Genomic DNA, 23,526 nt, shown 5'->3' with positions numbered 1-23,526 from the left:
AACAAATAAAACTGAACAAAACTTGCCCATTCTTCCTCGTCATACTCTGTCTGGTGAGGGATGGAGTCGGAGCGGATTGGAGACGCTTTGTTTTCTTTCTTGGCCGTCTTAGAGCTGGCAACGTTGTTGCAGAGGGTGTGCAGCTCTGCGGTCACGTTCTCATTCGTATCAGCTTTGGGTTGGCTGGACGGACTGGACGTTTTGCTCACGTAGCCAGGACGGGCGTAATGCAGGGCCAAAAGGGCACTCTTGACCAACTCGTCCTTCAGGGCGTGCACAAACTGCTTTGTCTGGAGAGAGAGAGAGAGAGAGAGAGAGAGAGAGAGGTTGGGTGGGGGGGTCGGGGTTATGGAGGTGAATTTTTGGAGGGGTTGATCGTAATCAATTGAAGACAAAAGTTTCTTTAGAAGTTAGTGTACTCATGTTGTTATATCTTATATTAGTATAATATTATATGACTAGTTTACCACTTTTGTGTATATAGAGTACATAAACTGTCAGAGAGAACATTATCTAAGAAAAAAATGTAATTTTTCTACATTTTCCCAACATTGAATTCATGCTGCACTGTTAGACAAGAAAGTATTTTTAACCCTAAGTCCACAGGGTTGAAAGCAGCCGTGTACCAGGACACCCCCGTGAGCATTTGATAACCCGGTATTTTAATAAGGCAGCTTTTCATTAAAGTACAACGGAGCGTAAGAGTGAGTGGGAAGATTAAAGAGATGGGGAGAGAATCATTTCTGAAAAGCTAATAAGCAACCAAGGACAAGAGCAAATAGCAACGGCCGGACGATAACCGGAGAACAGCGAATGAAGACGTTCGGATGAAAGAGAAGAAATGAAAAGACAACAGATGTGGTTCATCTCAGCTTCAGCTCCACGGCAACATCATCAACATCACACGATTCAATTATTTTTTTAGAAATTCTGAAAACAGGACAGTTGCAACATCACAGTTATATTCTCAGACTGTGCACCTGGATGTACGACAAGAACTATTTATGGAATAAAAAAAGAAACTGGTGCAACACCCAATGTTGCATTCACACTTCGGCTAACTACGGGTGTCACTCCACTTCTAAGACTGAATTCAATAAACAGTCAAATAAAACCTTTAGTATTTAAATTGAGTCATTGTAATTCTTACTAACAAACACTTGATAACAAAAAACAAGCGATAAAAGCATTCCAAACTGAAACAATTCGTATTTGAACATAGGCAGGCCGCACATAAAAGCCACGGAACTGCTGTCCACCGCCCTCAGGGCCCTGTTTAGGCCGGGCGTTTCGCATTCTGTCCCAACTTCATCCAGCTCCATTAGACTATTAGCAAATTCACAGCCCCAGCTTGCTTATCTTTTCAATGTAATTTGCCAGCCGTCAGCCATAAGCTTTACACAGCGTCATTGCTTTTCACAGGCAAATGAGCAGATGCTCTTGTTGCTCGAATGAGCTGTTTGCCTTGACCTTTTCCCCAACCCACTGATCGCTATTTCAGATATGATAATCACATTTCACAATTAAACACAATTTATAGCAACAAATTCAATCTCTTTTGTATTCTCGCCGGTCTGAAATTGAAGTGGAATATTTGAATGTAGTTTTATAAAACTTGAATCTCAGCTCAATCTCATACACAACTGTCGACATTATCCAGGGCTTTACAATTACAGCACTCAGACATCAGACGTGATAAAATGTTGTAAGTGTGATGTTGTGTCATAACAACTCACATAACTGTGAATGACATGATCATGTTTACAATTCCACTCCTGGGACCCCAACAATGCACATGTCTCCTTTGTCTGCCAGTTCAGATTATGGAGCTCCGCTGACAGGCCTACGAAGAGAGACGTCTAAAATATGTGGTGTGGCGGGTCTCTGGACAGGAATTAACAATTACTGCCTCAAGGTTTGTTGATATTATTAAAAAATATATATTGTGTGACCCTTTTCAGCTATTTTAAGACATTCAATATATACATCAATATTTATGTATTTACTCTGAAAAGTGTTAAAGGGATGATTGCACTAGAGGAACCTTGAAGCAGATTGAAAATGTTTAATGCAATAAAGTCCTATATATAAATAAATGTAAAAGTAAGTAACTTACAGTAAAAAAAAAATGCTATTTAAACAGCTTTATTCGAACAATATAGATATATACAAATATAAGAATAATAATCATCTTTCATTATTACAAACATATTAATAGAAAAAATATAATAATACTATTACTACTACTATTACTACAAATTTTTATTTAAATTTAAAATTAACTACTCAATTTTATTAATACATTATGACTGTTTGCTTGAAAAGATCGTTTTTAGAGCGAATGCAAAAAGGGGACAAGGCAAAAGCTATATAGATACATATTTTAAATATTTTTTAGCTTCATCACTCAGCCCTGGTCGGTGGTGAAAAAGGCACACAGACCCCTGCAAAATCAACACAAACACATGCTCACGGTTGGAGATTTCAATCAACTTGAGCCAGCTAGCTTCAGCTTCCGAATCAGGCGGCCGCCGTCACACTTCTAATCAAGGAGATGACGAGGGGCGACAGGGAGAATCAAGCGATGAAGGCGTCTGATTGTCGTTATTCCACCGAGGCAGAAACAATCTCTGTGTCACAGATTGCCCACCGACAACAGCAGATGTAATTCATTAATTACACCCATAAAACATGAAGGCCTCAAAACTAGTTACTCAGACTGGAGACTTCTGTTGGTTTTGGCCGAGGGATGTGACGAAGCACTGGCTGTTTGTCAAACTGCCTCAATGATGTAAATCTGACCCGTTTCAAGCCAAGACTTGCGGTCGTGTGTGAATGGAAATACATGGCAACACTGTGTGTGAGATGAGGTGAGATTTGGTGCCATCTGCAGTGAGACGGAATCCGGTGTAATGATTTGTGCAAGCACAAAATCTTACATTTTAGAGTTCTGATATTTGAGAATTATTAACCATGCACAATGAAAAAAACATCTTTAGATCCAAATAATTACAGTAGAATTCAAACTGTAAACATGATAATGTGTTTATACCACACTTTGCAATAAAACCTGAGTGTATTCTTACAGATTTTGTAATTATTTTGTACACCATTGTTGTAAAGCCACCATCATCTTTTCGAGTGTAGGTCTCTTTAAACCCCCGGTGGATGTCATGGATAAGAAACTGGTCTCACCTTATCCTCTAGGTTCTTGAGTGTGTCCTTCAACGCTTGGATGGAGCACTGCTGGGCCACCTGCAGTAGCTGGTCAGCGAGCTCAGAGATGAGAGGCTGCAGCTGGGACACCATGCCCAGAATCTCCCTGGCCCTGGCCGTCTGTTCTGGAGGGTAGTAGATGGACTGATACGGCGTGCTATAGCTGAAGACAGGTGGGCGGTGAGAAGAACAGGAGAGAGAGATTGAATAAATGTCAGCAGGGACATGAAGGCTGTCATATTGTTATATGTATGGTGTGTGTGAACGGGATTGCGGAACGGGATTGCGGAATGGGATCGGTCTGAGCTCAGGAGCCAGTAAAGAAATAGCTCCTTTGAATGTACTTGTTTTTTATATACAGGGTTTTACAACCAATCAAAGCTAATAGCAAACTGCGTTGCGTAGCGTATTCATGTCTGCTTTTAATGGAAGCTCTGAGATTTCTATTAACACTATCAAAGAAATGCATCCATAATTAGACCACTAGCAGAAAAGAGGCAATAAATAATGACAAGAGGATGTACAGCCACGCTGGGAGGTGCATGTGGCCCGCCTGGCTGGACCCAAGTCAGTCCCTGTATTTGTTTGCGATGGTGGAGATTAGAGGCGGAGTAAGAGCATCCGGATCCCAGATCAGTTTATCAGGGCGAAACTCAGACAGTCTGGGCTCATCTCTTCAGATAATTGGCTCCTGAGAGAATCACTAACCGCTGCAGCTCTGAGCGAATAAAATACCTTGCTTAAAGACGGGAGACACATACCAAAGCAAGATGATAGAGCGTGTTGAAAACACCGCCGGGGCTGAAAGTGATTGATTTCACGTCTGTACTGAATCTGGTTATAATCAGTTTTGTGATATATAACAAAATAAAAAGAGCGATGTTACCTACTCGAGTACATTTTTAATCTCTTAAGTGAGTATCCTTGTAAAATTAGTGTAGCCTTTACAGTAGCAAGACAATTGGTTTGTTTGAGCAGATACGATGCAATTCATTTGAATCATAAAAGCATCCTTAGAAGACCATGTGTGTGTTTTAAATGGGACCTACAGTATTGTGGAAAGTTCATTTTTACGTTTGAACGTAAATGTTTTCAGCATTGTGTGCTCTGCTAAAACACACATGGAAGTTATGTTGCAGTGATAACATTTGTCATAGGCCAACCCAAAAGTTACAATCATTGTGTTGTCCATCAAGACAATCTTCACAACGAAGACAACATTTATGAATCTCGAAGCCTAAATATAATTGTCATGAATAAAAAACTAAACTACAACAGGACATAACATAATCATCACCCTCGTAAAAATTAACCATATTGATTACCATTTGTATAACCATGGGTTTGGTACAAAAACCCTGGTTAAACTATTGTTACTCAAGCAAAACCAAGGTTTAAGTATAGCCTGTTGTTTTTGGTTTTATTTGTAGTAAACCATTTGTTAAATCTTGTAAGGGTAAGCTTCCATAAACTCATTCAAACTTTATTCTGTGAATTCTCTTTCTCTGATTAGAAGGTAATCTTTGGATGTATCTTCATGCTGAATTTCTTGGGAATTGTGTCCAAAATGCTTTTTCTTTTAATTTTATGTTACGAAGATTAATGTCCCTGACAACACTGGTAGTCCCATGTAGAAACTAGTTTGCAACTGCCTTTTCAAGACATGCAAACCATGTGACCTCTGGAGGGAACAAGAGGCACTACAATGCTAACTTGTTTCTGTACATCATGACTAATAATAATAATAATATGTTTGATTTTAAGGCGCCTTTCAAAACACTCAAGGACACCATAAAATTGAGTTGTAAGGAGCAGCAATACAACAAACAACAATTATTGACTGTTAAGATTGATCAGGAACAAATACGTTTTAAGACGTGATTTAAAAGTGGTCAAACAGTGATAGATGCCACTGCTCCGGGCGTGCGTGTGTTTACGACTTGCAGTGCGTGTGTTCACTACTCTCTGGATGGGTTAAATGCAGAGGTCACATTTCGGGTATGGGTCACCATATCTGACAAATAGGTCACTTTCGCTTTTCTTCTATAGATTGAGGAATGGAGTTCCAGAGCGGCCCTGCTAAATGCCCTAGACCCCATGGTGACTAAACGAACATGATCTAAGAGTACAATTTGGGGTGTATTTTTGAAGCAAATCAGAGATATGTTGGGGCAAGATTATGTAGAGCTTTGAAAGTGAGAAGCAGCATATTGTACTCTATTCCTTATTTAACAGGAAGCCATGGAGAACTGGAGAGATCTGCTCGATGGAAGAGGTTCTAGTGATTATACGGCAAGCTGATTTCTCGACCAATTGAAGTTTATGAAGGAGTATTGCGGAAACAGAAGAGAGTTACAATAACCAAATGTGAAGTAATTTAGGCATGTACAAGAGTAGCTGTGGAATTGGATGTAAGGAAAAGACGAAGACGGCTGATATTTTGTGTATGGAAATTAGCAGACTGAGGTATTTTATTCACAAGCTTTTCGAAAGTCAGTGTACTATCAAGGACGACACCTAGACTCATAACATGAGAAGAATAATTGATAGAGAGTGAGAAACTATTGAATTTTGCTATATTGGATTTAGTACCAACGAGGAGGATCTCTGTTTTCTCGGTATTAAACAAAAATTAAGTTTGAACCAGGATTTGATCTCTTCTTAACAATCCAGGAGAGAGGAAGAGTAGAAATTGGGTAGAAAGACAGGGAAAGCTGAGTGTCGTCTGCGTCATAATGAAAGCTAATACCATATTTCCTAAAAATATAACAGAAATTAAATCGCCTTTAAGGATCGGCTAAACACATCTCTTCCGTCAAACATCTGACCCATTAGTACAGTCTTTTACTTCTTCTCTACTTTCCTACCCGCCCCCCCAAAAAAGGCCAAACCGAGGAAACAGAATTTTAGATTTTGGTCATGCAGAGTCCTGCAAATCAAGCAAACCAGCAGAAAACCAGGACAACAGAAAGCGGCACTATTTAATTAAAAACCTTATTAGGATGTGATTCACAGAAAGTGCTGGAGACATAATGCCATCTGAGACCCAGCATATGGTTAATGACTTGTTGGGCAAATGCCTCATGAGAGCGAGACCCTATCTAGTTTGAAAAGAGATTCTTTATCAACCTTGCTTTAACACAACATCACTTCTGCCAAGGTGGCAAGCGGCACGAGTCAGCAAGCAAACAGTGGCGACCGACTCATTTATCAAAAAGCACTCACAAATCTTTAAGCCACGGATCCTGGTCTCTGCAGACCTCAGTCTGAGCAGACGGCATGTCTAATTTGACATAAACAAAAACAAGGCTGTCAGGCGCGCAAGTGCTGTCTGCTCAGTACTGTTGTGTAGCGGCCGGAGAATACGGACGAAATGAACAACAAGACATCAGGTAACATACATTTAAACCCTCTGGAACAAGCAGGTTATGAAAAGTCATCTTTGAACATTTATACTTCAATATTCAATATAAGAAATCAATAATATGGCATTTTTTTTGTTTGTAAGCTATTTTTAATGTAAGAAGATTCCAGCCTCATCACTAACAAGCTTTTGGAACACCAAAAAAGTTATGTGGTTTTATTCTCTTGAATCAGTTATATAACTATGGATTTGTTTACATTAGTAGTTGTAAGCTGAATTGGTGTCTTACACCGTGTCTACACCGGACGCGACGCTACATGACAACCTGCTTGTTCTTAATGGGTCACGCTGCGCCGCATCCAGTGTGGACAAAGTTCAAAATTATAATGGGCTATTATGCATTTGAAATGTCGTATGTAGACAATGTAGACACGGTGTTAGATTTGAACTGCTCACATCTCTCAAAACATTATTTCTGTTTAAATTAGCAGTTGTGTGAAACAAGCTTAAAATAATCCAAGACTACAGCCTCACAAACACACAGCATGGAAGCAAAGCAAGTTTCACCAAACAGCAGGAGACATTTAAAAAGGTCTGCACCCATTAGCCAAATCCTTCATGTGCAAAGGATGAACAATGTTTAAAAATATCCATTAATATCCACCCTAGATATTCATAAATTATCAATGGAAATAAAAATACGGTACGGGAAGCACCAAAGCCCTGAGTGTGTTCAGGCCAACAGTATGTCTCCAGTGTATCTTTTATTAATAGTCCAGATTTGGAGTCTGGCAATGATAAAACACATTTTTATGAAACTTTTCAGCTGTGCTACAAAAGAACCTTAGCATGTATCCAGTAAAACTGCCTGAGACACATTTTATTATGAAAATATCTTTAAAGTAACTGAATTTTTACGTCACTTCGCTTGTTTTTTTGTGCTTGTTTTCAAAACAAAGTGAAAAAAGTCTCTCAACGCAACAAGACAACACAGACTTTCATTTGAGATTCATTCCTTAAAAACAAGTCTTAAAATATGATGCGCTTTCCTCTCAACTAAAGAGTCTTGTATCTTTTTTAGCTTGTTTTTTAGAAACACATTACCAAAAGTTTGCGTTATGCTCCAATGAGCATCTCACAAATTCCCTTGCCCATCGGAATATACCATCTGAATCATATGCAGGTAAAATACACACCTGCTAACAAACCTCCACCTCTCGCCACGTGGAAGAAGTCAATTAGCATTGTGCAGTGAGCAATGAGCTAAATCCAATACTAAAAGATGGAAATAAATTCTAGCCATTAAAGTCATGTCCTCTCGCTTAAACTAAAGACAAATCAGATGAAAATAAAGGCGTAAAGTAGCACGATCGTACACATTAAGGAGAAAAAAATGCGCTCTTTTTGTTAGATGAGGCCTCAGGGAACATGAGAATGGATATTGATTGGCTTTCACACAGCCGGCCAATCAAAGGCAATGTAGCTGAATATTACATGGGGCCGAGCGTCCGCCCCGGCCCGATGAATCAACCCATGGCTCCCTGGCTGCCATTCTTTCTTGGCTCTCCAGACAGGGAAGACAGACAAATGTCTCTTTCATTTTGCTTTCAGCACTCTCGTCCCTTTTACTCCAGCACTCTTTTTCCTGTGATAAATTAATAATGACCAAGTATCATGTCTGTTCTATGATTTGTCTTTTAATCAAAGGAAACGATAAAAGCTTGCTTTCTGAGAAGGTCACCAAGGGCGGGCAAATCAATATGGGTGTGTGCTTCGGGTTGTATGTCCTTATCTGTAAAGTGACAATAGTCCAAGATGATGCAACATTGAAAACATATTTATACAAAACAAATTTGTGGTTGAAATGAAGTATAAAATAATAAAAAAACAGGTGACTTACAGCCTTCACTGCATCACTGAGGTTTACAGAAGGACACATGAAGCCAGAGAACTACACAATCGCCGCTGTGAAGTAACTATGTAGGAAACAAATTTGGCTGGTATCTGCTTGGATTAGTGTGCAGCACGAACGCTCTTTCAGAAATTTATTGAAACGGCAAATGTCCTTGCATTGTAACATCGGCTAACTCGGGCGATAAATCTCCCCCAATGCTGCACCAAAGGTTTGGAGGCCAAAAAACCTTAGAATATGTTGCTTTCCCTTCGCTGGTTTGGCTCGGTATCTTAAATAACCAACCTAAAATAATTGCTCTTTTGTCTGTCTTTTAATGAACCAGTTTCTCTGAGGGTTCAGGAAAAGTAAAAACCAAGCTATAGCGAAATGGTCACATTCACACGGACGAAAACGACTCCTCAGACTGGACTGTGTGCACAAAACCTGGCTATGATCTTCATTTCTGTGTGCAAAACTCAAATGCTCAGAGAGACGAATAATGAAGAACTTGTGAAACTTTTGTTTATGACAATCACTGGAGGACTGAACCCGAGATGACTGAGTCTCCTCTTGAGAACAGAACATTCATATTTGAAATGTTTCATGTGACAGACAAACTACTGTCGTTTCTGCTTCAATCACCGTTCAGCTGCGGCAGTCGAGAGAAAGTGACTCAGTATGTAGAGAGCTCCCCAATTAAACATGTCTCCTGTGTGCGAGAGAGCGAGAGAAGGAAGGAAGGAAGATAGAGAGGGCTCACAAACAGAGATAGAGTGCGAGAGAGAGAGAAAGAGAGAGAGATGAGGATGTGAAGAAGTGACGGAGGGCAGACGAGAGAGCGAAAGACAGGGAGTGAGGAATTTAAGAAGGAGAAGTCAAAATAAAGAGAAAAAGAAACGAGGAGAGGGCTGACAAACACACAGAGAAAGAGAGAGATAGACAAAGAGAAGAGAAGTGAGAGGACTTATAGACAGCAGCATAAAGCTCCAGAATGCAAACTGGCCACTAAATAATGTTTTTAAAGGACAAATTAAAGATCAAATAAGTTGTTGTGTCATTGCATAATAGTAAATTAAATAGAAAGTATAATGTGATTTTCCTATCTGAATTAAACATCTATACAGGAAACACTGTTGTGCACAATTTTGCAAGTTGTTTGTTGTGCACCAGCTGAGTCAGTTAAAACCACACATCAAAACGAATAAAGGTTTCCTCACTGTGGCTGATGCCCATTAGATTACTGCGGCGACGTTATTAGATTTTTTGTTGCATTTGTGACCATTTAAGCGGCAGTCTGGAGCCTTGAGAAATGTAATTAAATCACAGTCAGAGAGCGACAAGCAATGTTACACCAATGGGACCTCACAAGGGCCCCTGCTCCAAATGTCACGTCTGAGGTTATTAAAGTTATTAAGGACGAGAGACCGAGAAAAAACAACACACCAATTCCATATTCCAGCCAACACTGAGCATGAACGTTCAAAATCCATTCTGCTATATTGCTATCATAGTAAACAGCAAGTATTCTTCATGACAATATAATCATGACTCATAAAGGGGTTCCCCAAACGTATTTGAAAAAGGCTGCTAAAAAGACTGGATGAAGAGGAATGTGTAATTTTGCTTTCTGATTCAAGACTTGTTCAATATGACCCCTGCGAGATCTTGAGTAAGGGCTTAAACCGACTGCTGTACATCATGTGTTTTATACAACACTGCAAGTGTTGACTGGGTCTTTGAAATCATCAATCCACGTCACGTTCTCCCATCATCGACACAAGAAACTAAAGACTGCAACTCTTGTGCTAATATTGCCAATGCCTGGAAAAATTAAAAATGAGTATGTGGCGTTCGTCGTGGCCGTAAATAAAAACAAAAGTTACAGACTGCTTGTTCTTCAGAGCGAGGTAATTCAATTTTGATTTATCGTGAAGGGAATGCTAAATTACGGGGGAAAGAATTTACGGCGTAGACGCAAACGCAGAGAACGTCCCATTAAACAATCCAAGACTGCCCATTTCAGCCCCAGGATGACAGACCCGACTAAATGTTCACAGCCAGCGCTGAATTTATAAATTATGTTGCCACGGAACAAAAACTGGTCACAGTTCAGACACTCAACAGAACCAGACCTACTGCCCGCACGCAGTGTTTGCGTCTGATTCGTGCTGTTTTTTGTGGCAATGTTTTAGTTAAGTTGCGACGCTCACAGTCTAAATTCAAAACAACAGGGGCACAGACAATATAGCGATGCTGCATTTCTCAATAACATGCAATGGGGGAAATTAATGTGTAAATAACATTATTTGGCAAGACTGAATGTAATTCACATGAGTTGCAGCGTATTTACACAAATATCCAGGCAGCTGAATGGGGTTTGCATCATTCGAACGCTGAAATCTTATTCACGTGTGCATTTTATAGCCGAGTTAATAATGTTATTTTTTAATCAAATATTTTCTCTCATTGAGAGCCTATTTTGTTTATCTCCCTGGAGACAAACCTAGTCTACTGACGGTGGTACATTTCTTTTTTCACTGCAGTTTCAATAGAACGGTCCACAAAAACCTCAGATGTAAATAAGTGACTCTGGGGCCAATATGATCCAATATATGGACGTCAACAATATATTGACCTCAAAAGTGTATGACCTTGAAATATATTCATTTGAGGCCTTTAAACATTAGACAAAATGTTACAAGCTTTCATTTTTAAGTCACTTTGGAAAAAAGAGTCCGCTAAATAAATGAATGCAAATATGATTATATGTGATTCTGTTTGATCAGAGAATTTATTTAAATACATTTGTTCTAATGTTTATATCTGTCTGTAAAAGCACACCAGTGAGATTGTGATTCATAAGTCAGCCTCGGGCTGTTTCATTTTAGTGTTATAAAAAAAAATTCACCCTTAAAGCAGAATAATACACAGCATTAAAAGAGATCAACTTACCTTTTCTTTTCTGATTCGTATTTGCTGACCAGTCTTTGCAAGCCTCCATTTTTGAAGCCTTGCGAATGGGCTGCTGGAGCTCCAACTGTGACCACATCATACACAGAATCTGTGGAGAAAACAGCAACATCTTTCAGCAGGCCTCACAAATCACCAACAAGGCCACTGAGCAGGATTTATGCCTGGATTTCCTCTTGTTTTGTGGGCGTCCTGTTGTTTTGTGAAAGTATTCAACCATTTACATAACTATCATCATCGCCACTATAATTAATTCATACATTTTTATATTTTAAATGATCTCTGATCATGTTCTGTTCACGCTTAATTGATGCACTAAAGAAACAATTCTAATGCCACAGATCATCTTGATGTTTCTCTATGGCTATATTTGTTAAGACGATATACAAAGATTTCTTCAATGCCTCACAAACCCAACAAGCCTTTTCCGAATGACCCTGAATAAAATAATCAGTCACCAAGGCCAGTGGGACCATCTACAGGTAATACATTGTAAAAATATGGTTAGTCTGCACAGAGAGCGAGCTCATCTCAGACTGCCAGAAACAAGCAGCGGCAGAGCGACGCAATCTCATTCATTTCAATGGAGAACTGGCGACTTCCGGCCAAACGAGCGACAGTGACCGTTGGCGACAGGAAGTGGGCGTAACCAGCGACAGGAGTCAAGCCCCAAAAGTTGAGAACTGTTCAACTTTATGCAAATAATGAGCTACTTTTGTGGGCTACAACTAATAGGAGTAAAGCAATGGAGCAGCTCGTCCGTCTCTTGTCAGTTACTGGAGGGTATGTTCAAACTGTTACTAGGACAACCAAAGCTAGGGATGCCTTCAAACGATCTCAGATCAAGAGACAAGCTACACACAGCGACAAAGTCTTTGGCTGTCTGAACAAGGCTTTTTACCCATTAAAAAGCTATTAATGAGACCCTCTTCAAATACACTGACCCCAGAGAAACAGGATGGTCGAATCGGCCCGATCTACAGCCTCTGTGGCTTCCTAGGGAAGTTCTCCCCTCCTAATGAAGACAGGGTTCTCGCATAACGACTTCTACAACACCCTTGTCCCCCCACGCCGCCCCGGTCTCTTATAGAACGTCTAATTGGCTGTTTCAAACAGTGCACTCATACAATAAATATAGTGCCATACAGTATACTGCATACAGAGAGCAGGAACATCTGTCACACTGGCCCAATTCGAGCCCATTTGTGCTGGTTTCTGCTGTCTCTATAAATGGAGACATGGGAGGCTGTGTCTTTTGAACAATTGTGGCTAAGGATCGTAGATTTGCTAATCCGAATATGTATTTAAATGCTGCATACTTAATCTGAGTATAATACGTACATTGGTTTCTTATATATTCAAAGATTCTTATATATTTATATAACATTTTTATATATGAGGGCTGGTTATATATATTATATATATTACAATATTTTGAAATTTTACATTTATCACAACAGCACTCTAAATAATATTCAATATAAATAAAATATATAGTCTTACTTACAGTTTAAATTTACTGACAATTTTTTACATACATACATACATACAGTACATCAACTGCCATCATTTGTGCTTTACAAGTCAATCAAATTAAGTTTGTTTATATATTGTAACAGTTTTTGTTATCAATAATACTCTTGAAACCAATGTTTAAAAACAGCTATAGCTTCCTGTGCTGAATTTTCTTTTTTCATTGTTCCCAAATAAATGACTTGTTTTAAGATTTTAATGACTGTTGACATTGATTCATGTGACATGCCATGGCACAACTTAAAAGCAGTGTCAAGTGGCTTGACACTCCTATGCAAATAAACTCAAAACTAAACTGAAAAATCACATCGCTGCCGTTATGCCAGAAGAGGCCTGACAGCAGCTGTCTCCTAATGTCACCTCGCTACTCATATTTGAGACCATAAGCAAAACGTTTTTCTTGAAGTGTCTGTGGGCCATAAAGATGGACTGCCATTAAGCACCTGAATCGGTGAAGGATTTTGGGCTTTTAAACTCTTATTCTGTCAGTCTTTCATAACGGGTTTGCTCTGGACTTTCAGTCGTGGTTTGTGTTTTATGTGTTTTGAAATGACAATCTTGCATACACACCGACAGTCATTTTGGCATAAGCAATCACCCGATCGTAATTTAATTTGTCTTTAGAAATGCAATGGCATTCACGTTCACGACCATCACATGAAATGCATTTTCAACACCTAGAGTCGACAATCTATCTATCTGACTGTCTGTGAAGAACTGCTCGTATTATTTTGATATTCATCTCGTCCAATCAGAAGTATGAATTCCCGTTGTGCTGCTGTCAGATCCTCATCAGTGATTTCAATGCAGTTCTGACCCCTTTCCACATGTCCCTTCTGACCCCTTACTGACTGCATTACCACCTGCCGCTGGTGTACGACTGAGGCACTGCTGTCAGCAAATAGGGTGGCACTGATCTGTGGGACCACCACATGCTGCTTCCCAGAACATGATATACTGCCAGTAGGTAGATAGCACAGCAAGGAGAGTAGGTGAGTGGATGTGTCTGGAACTGCACTGCTGCAGTATATACTATGCATTCAGCGGTCTGCACATTATATATATTCATAGAATATCAAGATGACCTACTTTACTACATTTGCATTATACAGTACAATAGAGTGCGCCGTGAGCAATACTGTATGCCACAATACACTGTGCTGGACTTGATCTTCCAATTCCGGTGTGACTCACTACTTTATCAGACTGTAATCTGTTAAAAATGTTCAAAATTAAATGTTTTTATTTCTAAGATATCAATTAGATGGCAGTGGCTTAAATGTTTTAATAGTAGACACTATATATGTACAGTATTGTGCTCAGTGAGCCAATCCTCCTAGTCAAACACAACCGTAGAAATTGAGAGAAAATTGAAATGCGTTGCACCTGTTTTTCTTGGACACGTCACTCGCATTCTCTGCGTGTGCAGGTTGATGGGGATGAACTCCAGATACTTCTGGCCTTTGCTGCAGCTTGGCTTGAACAACGGGCCTGGGAAAGATTGGGAGAAGCCAGACGTTTACACATAATCTGTTTTAGTCATCCTTCAAAAGCAAACATACAAACAAACAAAGACGGTGGAGTACAAACAGACAGTCTCGTGCCCGCATGGGAGCTCTCTCGCCATCTGCCTCTATTGAATTACATGCAAATATGGCTGCGTGCTTTTCGTTTTATGCATCGTTATTATGCATTATAGCAATGCATTTCAATGCATTCGAGTACAAAGTGATGTCTTGATCAAATAAATAACACTCGGGCCTGTGGTCTCTGGAAACCGATGGCGGGCTGATTAAATTCATAAAAATATGGCAATTAAACATTAATAGAAAGAGGGAGCCGAAACAAAGACCTTTACAATGGCCTTTTATTCAAATCTGTGAAAAGAACATCGTTCATACAAGCCGGATAAAAGATCAAATAAATCACAGTTGACCTTGAATGACTACAATAATTGCCTGTGAAACACACTACCGAGTCACCTCAAAATCTGATTGTATACGCAGCAACTGGTGTGAGTACACATATCGCTCTGCTGAATATTAGCAAGTTTATTCTTCCAGTTTAAATCCAGAAACCCCAGGATTTAGTGAATCACAGCACCACCTGCTTAGTACAAAAACAACCCAATTAAAATCTTAATAAACTGATATAGTAAAGCCCCTGTGCTGAAGCACATATCGGCCGGTGACACCCGGGTGTCTTTTGATCCCTTGCATTTAAGATATGCTAATAAATCCAGCAAAAAACACTTTGAAATGCTATCGGCCCTTTTTAAGTAAGTACTTTGTCTGGCCATTTGTGCTGTGAGTAGACAAAACATTAGACATGCATAAATAATATGAGTACATTATAAGCAAATATCTACATCTACTTTAACCTCAGTAACAAAAACAAAATAAAGCAATAACATTTCACAAATAAGCAATATTCATAGAATCCATATAATTTGTCCCAAAAAGTGCATTACTCGTGTTAAGATTAATTTACAGGCTGTTCTTGTAATTCTCACTATTCTCTGTGGTAATTTTGATTAATTTACAGTACAATACCTGCAAATCCTGCATATAGTTCACATTCAAGCATAGTACATTTCTGTCTCGTGCTTTTCTTGATTAACCCATGCTGTGTGGTGTGTTAGTTGTAAAAATCCACATCTAACAGCACGTTTATAATAGGTAAGATTACTCTTTTAATGAAGGAGAGCTTTAAGAATGAGATCTGATCAGACTCAAAAGCTCAAAGGATCAATGCTTTAAAAACATAAATAGAAGCTCAAGGACTTCCATTACAGCTCATGCAGCATTAACATTCACTTGCTTGTGATCTTAAACTCTCTGAAAGGCTGATCTTCTGCTTACACAGGTGCTCCAGGAAACCAGCCCAGACGCTTAAGACCTCTCCAGAATGGATGCAAGTGCATGGATAAAACGTCTCTCTTTCCATAGTCATGAGGAGACTAGCATCCTCCTTACATACAACATAATTAAGTCTTATTGTAAGTTGTAAAACACTTCTTAAAGGGACAGTTCACCCAAAAATAAAATACTGTCACCATTAATGTTGTTCAGAACTTGTATTTAACTCTGTGGAACTCAAAAAAATATATTTTGAGAAATATTTCAGTGGTTTTGAGTCCATACAATGGAAGTCAATGCAAACAATGTTCTTCGGTTATCAACTTTCTTCAAAATATCTTCTTATGTGTTTTGCATATGAAGAAGAGTCATTCAGATTTTTAAATGACATGAAGGTGAGTAAATTATGAAACAAATGTAGGTGAAAAAACTGCACACACAGTCACAAGCACAAAGTTGTACACAATTCACAATATGCTGAATGGATGGGGACCAGTGGCACATGGGGTTCTTCTGAAATTATACAATATAAGTGTTTACCATTTGAAAACAAAATTGATATACATTTTTTACCTTACACCATCAATAAGCAATCAATAATATATATAACAAAATATTATTAAAACTATATATTTTAAAGGTATAAATATAATTTAAACCAAATTCATATTTTGATGATTATTACTGACGTTTGTTTACTGACTTTTTTACGTATAAGATAACTAATAATATAATATATATATAATATATATAATATAAGATAATTAATAACTAACCTTATTTTCAGCACAATTTAATCAGCTAATGCTGGACAAACAGTGCATGTGTAAAGACTGTGGCCGTCAAGGAGGTTTAACTGTAATTTCTGAGCTAACCAGCTCATTCACACACAGCATCATTACCACAAGTACAGTCAAGATCATGTTGTAAAAATATGAATTACCAAATTTGGCACAATTCATTTACAACTTTTTTACAACATCATTATAAAAGAACGGCTTCGATTTATTTTTCACCACTGCGTATTGTGTGGCAATTGAAGCCACCCTGCACATCATGAGATGGGATTCAGACAGGTGTGTCCTCCCTCTGGGACACAGGCTAATGGAGCTAGGCCAGTCAGCCATGGCAGAGGAATTAACCTTACCGCGGACACCATCTGGCTATCCAGGTGCATTCAAAGGCTGGTGAGGGAAACCCCAGCAAAACTGACCGCCCAGTCTGCAGACCAGCTTGTATTAGGAGTGGGCGGTACGACTAAAACCGTTTATGATGGAAAAGTACATATTACATAAATAACACAATCTGTTTGTCTACAATATCTCATTGTCTATTTAAAGTCTGCTCATAAAGAGTTTTTTGGCAGGCGTACCTGAGCCAATGTCTAGAACATTATGCATGTGTTCTTGCTTTCATTACATGCCCACCTTTTGTGCCAAAACCTCGAAGGTAGTCTAAGGTATTAAAAAACGGTTTTGCCCCACCAAACAGCCAGGAGAGACGATAGGCACAGATGCAAAGCTAAACACACAGTTGGCCAAAGGTGCGAAGACTTCTGACTGATGCAAAAGAGATTCAAGCATTTTAAATGGTACCACGTCTCCTTGGCTGAGCCAACCGTTTTCAATGTTTTCCTGTCATTAAACAGACGCCATCGAAACTCCCTGGGCAGTGGCATGAAAAGTAACGTGTGACGTCTGCCTCGTATCATAGACTTTCTGTGGTTTCGCTGTGACTCTGGGAAGCAAATCAGTGTTTAAAAGCAACATTAACTGCAGCAACTCTTTTCACGCTTTGCTGAGACAGCTAAGCTGGCAGAGATCTTAAAGGGGCGGTTCAGGGAAAATGAAATATGTCGTCGTTTATTCAGCCTCATGTCGTTTTGAGCTTTTTCCATATATGTGGCCGAGGGCTGTTAAGCTCGAAATGGGAAAAAAGCACTGGTAAATGATCAAAGGCTCAGTGCATTTTGCACTATTTGTATAGTGCAATATAACACATACTGTATATCATTAAAACAGACGATTTTTGACTGAACAGTTATTTTCAAACATGCAACCATCTCCAACTTTTCTCTTTACAAGTATACTGCCATCTCTATTTGAAAAAAAACATTGTAAGTTTCTTTTTATGGATTTATCTTTATGTGGGTTAAAGGGATAGTTCATCCAAAAATGAAAATTCTGTCATCATTTACTCACATTCTTGTCATTTCAAAACTGTCTTCTGCAGAATACAAAAGAAGATATTTAGAAGTCTGTTGGTAACCGAACAACGACGGTACCCATTGACTTCTACTGTACGGACAAAAAAACAATACAATACAACACAATACAATACAAGTGAATAGGTACCGCTGTTGTAATTTGCTTTGGATAAAAGTGTCTGTTAAATTACTAAATGTAAATGTAGGATTAAAATGACAAGATGACAGAATAAATTTTTTTGGGCGAACTATGCCTGTAAACTTGTAAACTTGGGAAATTGTACCTGACAGCTCAAATTTAAAATTAGACTACTATTATAATGTTACCATTAAAGAGGAGCAAAGCAAGACGATATTTTTTAACACGGTTTTTACAGACCTACTTAATTTTGTAAATTTTTAAGGGTGTCATTTGACGCAGCTAAAACAAATATTATTGTTTGCTTTAGATGTAATACAATGTGTATACACGATTGAAGGTTTAAAAACGCTGTATTTTCCACATACTGTGCATGTTTGTATCTCTGAGACGCGCTGATATTTTACAAAGCTCATCGCTCTGAAAAGCGAAGTGTGCTATGATTGGCCAGTTTACTAGTGCGTAGTGATTGGTCGATACAAACAAGAGAAAAGATAGAAACAAGCTCGCATTACAGCAGGGAATGGTAACATAATAAATACCGCGAGTGCTTCGGCCCTTCTTGATCAACCAGTGTTACGCCATGTCTGGTCGCGACTCAACAAAGACAATAAGCCCCATTATAAACACGACATTTGTTGCCTCTAGTTGGAACAGAATTACTGATTATTAGGATTTATGTTGTCTTTTTTTCCACTTGTGTTTGCACTTGTAGATTACACAAAGAAACAACAACATCAAACTGAACTCGCTTTAGTCCGTAACAGTCTTTTACAATGAAGATATACTTACAGGCTGCGAATCTGAAGCGCCAGACAGTCTTTGTGGAGTTTTAACTGTTGGAATTGCCTCACTTTTTAACAAAAGCCTCCATGCATCTTGATCTCTCCCAGATTCGTGATGTTGGTGAAATGCTCTCAAAAACCTGAACATTTGGATTGAACTTCTCTGGAACAGTGTTGAAAATAAAATGTAACCATTCGTTTTTTGTTGTATCGTCTTTTGGCAGGGCAAACAAAGAGTATTTCTTTTCATAACGAAACACACATCGTCTCCGCGACATGGCTGCGATGGTACAATGAGATTTACAAGACCGCATGTCTGATACATGCATGGGCAACTTATAACACACCAAAGACAAAGAAAAACACGTATTTCCGGCGAAATCACTCCTGAAAGCATCATTTGATTAAAATGGCACACTTTACTTCCTCACTGAACCGAGCCTTTGCTTGAATTTGTTCCACTTTGCTGTCTCTGACAGGCCTTGTGAGTGTGTGGTTTCTCCACCAAAGGCCGTGCAAACCCGCACGAGGTCTGAAACAACAGGATTAGCTCACAGAGCCGCTAATTCCAGCAGCTGCAAACAATGCTAACATAAAATGATTAATTCATTAGCTAACAGACTCTGAAGTACCTAGAGTCAGGCCTGTCTAATTAAAAATGAATTAAACCAGAAAAGAAACACTGCGCAGGCGACTGCCATGCCGCCCAGGGGTTAGGAGGCCAGCGAGAGAACAGACCTGGCCTTTTGTGGGACGACGCCTGAAAACCAAACGCTCTCCTGAGCCTCGAGTTGCCAACCTTATTATAACTGATAACATGAGGCATCAATAATTAATACTCTGCAGTGGTACTGCGGTGGATTATGGCAACATCCCACAGGGCAGAGGGGGCATGTACAACAGTGATGAGTTGATCAGTGAGATTTTCTATGATTTAATATACTTTTAATTTCAAACTGTACACATGTGAGATTACTGGTGTTTAATTTCAGTAAAAAAATCCTGAGGGGACAGGAAATCTTCATTCACTCACTTCATTCGTCATCTCTTCTGTATCCCAGTTTTTTTTCTTTCATTCGACCAGGAGACACAACTGAGACACAGAAGAGATCTCGATTGAGATGAAAGAAAGTTAAGTTTGAAGTGGAATAAAGGGAAGCTACTACAGCAGACAAGATTAGAGCTCGATGTAGCAGCTGGGAACTTGTGTGCTGAAGGGTTGGAGAATAACCTGACATCGCTCTCTCTCTCTCTCTCTCTCTCTCTCTCTCTCTCTCTCTCTCTCTCTCTCTCTCTCTCTCTCTCGGGACAGGGGTGTCAACATCGCTCAGCTGGTCAAGCACAAACCTGTGAACTCTTGTCACTGCATATCGGCCCCAGTAATGGCTGATCGATGTAGATCAGGGGTTTTGTCTAGACGGCCAAAGTATTTTCGCTTGCAGGCCAAGGTGAGGTGCTGCTAATACTGACATTTAGTGCTCTGATTTTACTTTTAAAAGGATCATGAATTATAGTCAGGACCATGTGGGATGATGTTATACACTGCTTGATGGCAAACATTGTGTTGCAGCATACACAAATATTTGCACGACTAGGAACCAGCGAAAACTCCTCAGAGGTTTATACAGCCAGGTTTGTACCTGAAGGTCCTGCACATATTCCCCAATGACTCAGTAGTAAACAAAGAAATCATGTTACCACGCCCCTTTTAATAGCGTCTTGTAACCCAGTTTTTAGTTCGGCATGAATTCCGTAGGTTTACATGGAGAGGGCAGGGTTTATAATCTATACTGCAGCCAGCCACACAGGGTTAATAAAATGGCTTTGGCTTCATTTTTTCAGGATGTGTGTGGCACACTTGGCTTTTATAGACAGCTGGTAATCAACACTGCAGTATAACTTATGTAATTTTTTTGGAGGATCTTTTGACAGAAATGCAATATAATATACAGACCATAATTACTGTATGTCTTCAGAGGTGTATAAAGATCTTACATAATGAAGTGTTATGTTTTTACTACCTTTATTTATCTACATACACCGCTGGTCCCCTTACATGGAATTCGCCATGTTGATTCTACAGTAACCCTAAATGGACAAACTGCTCTGCAAAGCAAGTTTCGTAAATACGCAATCTCCTTCGTCAAACTAGTGGAAAAACCTAACAACCTCTTAGTTCCGTGTCATCCACCGTATTGCTTGGAAAGGGAGGGGTGAGCGGTGAAGTGAGCCGTTGGTTGCAATTTACAACCTTACCGCTACATTTCATACACTGGACCTTTAACTTAGTTTTAAAGCTGTTTTTGTACTATTGCCAACATGTTCCAAATTAAATTTGTTAATTCTAATATTATTAGTATCTATAATATTTCTTATGCATAATCCACAATCCATACGTTTTTTCACACTATTAAATAAGACCAAAAGGGGCTCGAGCTAAATGTATGATGACAGTGTGATAATTGTCATTCTGAGATATGCACTGTGTGTGTGTAAGATGTGGCTTACACTGAAGACTCTGGGCTATAATTTGAAACCGTGCCGGTGGAACCACCACAGCATAAAATCACAGCACAAAACCGCCTAATTGAGCCATTCTTGTTTTTGTCCTTTCTACTCAAGTGAAACTTAGTTGCCATGGCTACATTACCCCTGCACACAGACATAAGACAATACCTGCGACCGCTGCACTATGGCAGACCCTGGTGTCGCGCCCGTCTTATCGGTTATTCCAAAAAAAAGTAGTTATGTAAACAAGGAAATGAAAATAAAGCTTGCAGTATGTGTGTTAATGCAGTAGGAGTCAGCAATAAAACGGCGAGCGCACAGCGTGGCTTTTCTTGTTCTTTTGGCAACCGTGTGTAGCCATTCAAGTTTAATGTTTCATTGAATTTTACAGCTAACCGTGAGCTACGTATATACATTTGATGAACTAAGAAATCATGCATGAATGCAGGTGAAAAAATGTGTTCTTTCACAAAGAAACTATTAATCAAGAATATTTGAAATTAAAATTGCGGAATGTATGTGTACGCATGTGTGTGTGAACATCAGAATCTCTTACCGGTAAATTTATCCAGTTCAGCGAGTGTTTGCTGGTATTCTTTGATGATCTGGTTATAGCGAGAGATGACCTCTTTTCTCATGTTGTCCCAGTGTGGAGAAAGTGCTCCCAGATCATTCAGCTCCTGTATCCTGTGAGAAAGAAAATGACATCAATCATCATCATTACAACAGACAGTGGATCGTCAAAATACTAAGAGAATAAAAGAGAATGTGAGAGAGTGTAGCTTATAATAATACAACTGTTTTAATGTTGAATTACACTTTTTAATGAACTGTTTTGTTGTAGGAGTACAGAGCACAGTACATTCTTCAGAAGTCAGTCATAGGCCTAATACAGGCTATTCTGTTTTTATCTAAAAAGATCAAGGAAAACGTAATTCCCGCTGATATGACCCATTTCAATGCAACTTTTAGAGTACACTATAGCAGGGGTTCTCAACCTTTTGAAACTCATTGCCCACCAAGAACTGTTTAACACATTTCCGATGACCACCTTTCCAAATATGATAGTATGAACACAAAATATACAAAGAGTACATATTCTCTGCTGTTAATCTTTTATGCCACAGTAGCAGATTTAGTCAGGTAAGCTACATAGATGAAAACTGTTGAATAATCATAGAAAAGACTTGGCAGGTCTACTTAGTAACCATTTATTCCTATAACAATAACAGGTCAGGCCAGACCTGACCAGGTGTTTTGTGTTCAAAGGTTTATGTAAATTTGATGGTTTTAGCGCATCGTTCGACGAAATTTCTACACATAAAAAAACACTGTGTCTTCGGCTTAGTTTCAGTACCTGCCATTATAAAACCAAACTTAATGTATTCTGCCAACGGCTGTGATGGTGGCAGTTTTTTACCACCGCGGTGTTAATGGACAAATCAAACAAGCGGTTATTATTATTATATATGCGTGTAGCAACCAAATGACGATTGGGAGAGAAATATGGACCCTATTTAAATACTTGAAATTGTTAAATACTTGAAATAGAAATATGATATCTGAAATAAATGAGGTTGAAACATCTGTCCTTATAATGCGCAAATCCATCAGTGAAAAAGCACACTACAGCATATAAAACATTAAAATAAACATCAGTAAATAATGAGAACTTAAATGATTAAAGTTAAATATGAAATAAAAAAGCTCTTGTTGCAGTGACAACTTCTGTCAGTCGCGTATAACCCTTACAGTCCTTAACAATTCCATTTAAAACAAACTCTTTAAACCTACCTTGGCTATCCTAATCAGATAAAAACATAACTTTTTCCTACTCGATAGCGATAGTTTCTTTGTTAATGTAAAATATTTAAATGAAACAATCTACAATTGAAAGCCTAGTAACCCTGATCGCAACTATAATTTTATTACACTTATATTTGTCACAGTGACGTGCACTACCGCCGGCAGCAGCTCACCACCTCAGTGGTACGGTTGTCATGGCGACAAATTCTCACCACACACTTCGACTTGTTAAACCATACAAAACTAA

At 38.9% G+C, this 23,526-nt stretch overlaps 1 protein-coding gene across 5 annotated transcripts in view; it reads right to left on the bottom strand.

Annotated features, from left to right (window-relative positions):
- The window catches only part of inpp4b (inositol polyphosphate-4-phosphatase type II B), a 98,938-nt gene that overhangs the window by 21,667 nt on the left and 53,745 nt on the right, over window positions 1-23,526 (bottom strand). For all 5 annotated transcript variants that reach the window (XM_079462264.1, XM_079462263.1, XM_079462265.1 and 2 more), the window contains 5 exons: window positions 22,030-22,160; window positions 14,364-14,468; window positions 11,427-11,535; window positions 3,196-3,379; window positions 27-290 (listed from right to left, as the gene is read on the bottom strand). In XM_079462264.1, coding sequence (XP_079318390.1) covers window positions 27-290; window positions 3,196-3,379; window positions 11,427-11,535; window positions 14,364-14,468; window positions 22,030-22,160 — 793 coding nt within the window. The remainder of the gene's footprint in view (window positions 1-26; window positions 291-3,195; window positions 3,380-11,426; window positions 11,536-14,363; window positions 14,469-22,029; window positions 22,161-23,526) is intronic.

The sequence above is a fragment of the Barbatula barbatula genome (assembly GCF_947034865.1).
Source record: "Barbatula barbatula genome assembly, chromosome: 8".
NCBI classification, from domain to species: Eukaryota; Metazoa; Chordata; class Actinopteri; order Cypriniformes; family Nemacheilidae; genus Barbatula; species Barbatula barbatula.
This window is presented reverse-complemented; position numbering and strand designations above follow the sequence as displayed.